Source organism: Vollenhovia emeryi, unplaced genomic scaffold (genome assembly GCF_000949405.1).
Source record: "Vollenhovia emeryi isolate VEMERY1.0 unplaced genomic scaffold, V.emery_V1.0 DF951155.1, whole genome shotgun sequence".
In the NCBI taxonomy this organism is placed as follows: domain Eukaryota; kingdom Metazoa; phylum Arthropoda; class Insecta; order Hymenoptera; family Formicidae; genus Vollenhovia; species Vollenhovia emeryi.
The window spans coordinates 133-1,124 of NW_011955211.1; the positions used below are offsets into that span (position 1 = coordinate 133).

At 46.4% G+C, this 992-nt stretch overlaps 1 protein-coding gene across 1 annotated transcript; it reads right to left on the bottom strand.

The window, feature by feature from the left end:
* Window positions 1-216: 216 nt before the first annotated feature.
* Window positions 217-792, bottom strand: LOC105562987 (the record flags this gene model as incomplete). Its single annotated transcript, XM_012014251.1, has 1 exon — window positions 217-792. A coding segment is annotated over exon 1 (576 nt), but the record flags the coding sequence as incomplete, so codon positions are not given.
* Between the last annotated feature and the right edge of the window lie 200 nt (window positions 793-992).

Genomic DNA, 992 nt, shown 5'->3' on the forward strand with positions numbered 1-992 from the left:
CAATATCTCGTCCATGTCTGCTAACATTAATGTGAACAGACATGGACTCAGCGGGCACCCCTGCCTTACTCCCTTTCCTGTCCAGAAACGCCTCCCCTCTTTCTCCTCTACCCTTACTTTACACTGCGTCTCCCTCAAAATCTCTTCACATCTTTCTATTAGTCCCTCTCCTACCCCCCTCTTTCTCATGCTCTCTACTAAGATTTCCCTGTTTACCGAGTCAAACGCTGCTTTTAGGTCCATGAACATCACCACCATCTTCCCATCTTTCTCCTCAATCTTCTTATTTATCATATAGTTCAGCCCATATATTTGTCCCACTGTCCCCCTGCCCTCCCTAAACCCTGCTTGACTCGGCGGCAACATCCCCTTCTTTTCCACTTTCTTTCTCAGCCTGTTCTCTACCATCATAGCATATATTTTATATGCTGTCTGTGTCAATGTTATCCCTCTATAATCCCCCGCCTTCTTTCCTTTTCCTTTTTTCCATATCGGTACTATCACCCCCTCCCTCCATTCCTTCGGCCAACCCTCTCCCTTCCACACCTTCTTGCATATTTCCCATAGCCAACTCCTCACCTCTTCTCCCCCATATTTCCACACCTCGTTTACTATTCCATCTCCTCCTGCTGCTTTCTTGTCCTTCAACTGTCTTATTGCCCTCTCCATCTCCTCTCTGCTTAATTCCTCTTCCTCCTCCTCCTCACCTTTTTTTCTTCTTTCCCCCTTTCCTCTAACCCTCCAGTCCACCCCTCCTAACATTTCTTTAAAATATCCTTCCCATTCCTCCATTTTAATTCCCTGCTCTATCCCCCTTCTTCCCCCCCTTTCTCTTCTTACCACCTCCCATACCTGCCTTTCTGTTCTAATCCCTTCTATCTCTCTCTCCCACTCTTCCCTTTCCTTCTTTTTCTTTTCCTCACACACTCTTCTGAACTCCCTTCTACTTTTCCTGTATTTCTCTCCATCTCCCCCTTTTCTTTTCCATTCCC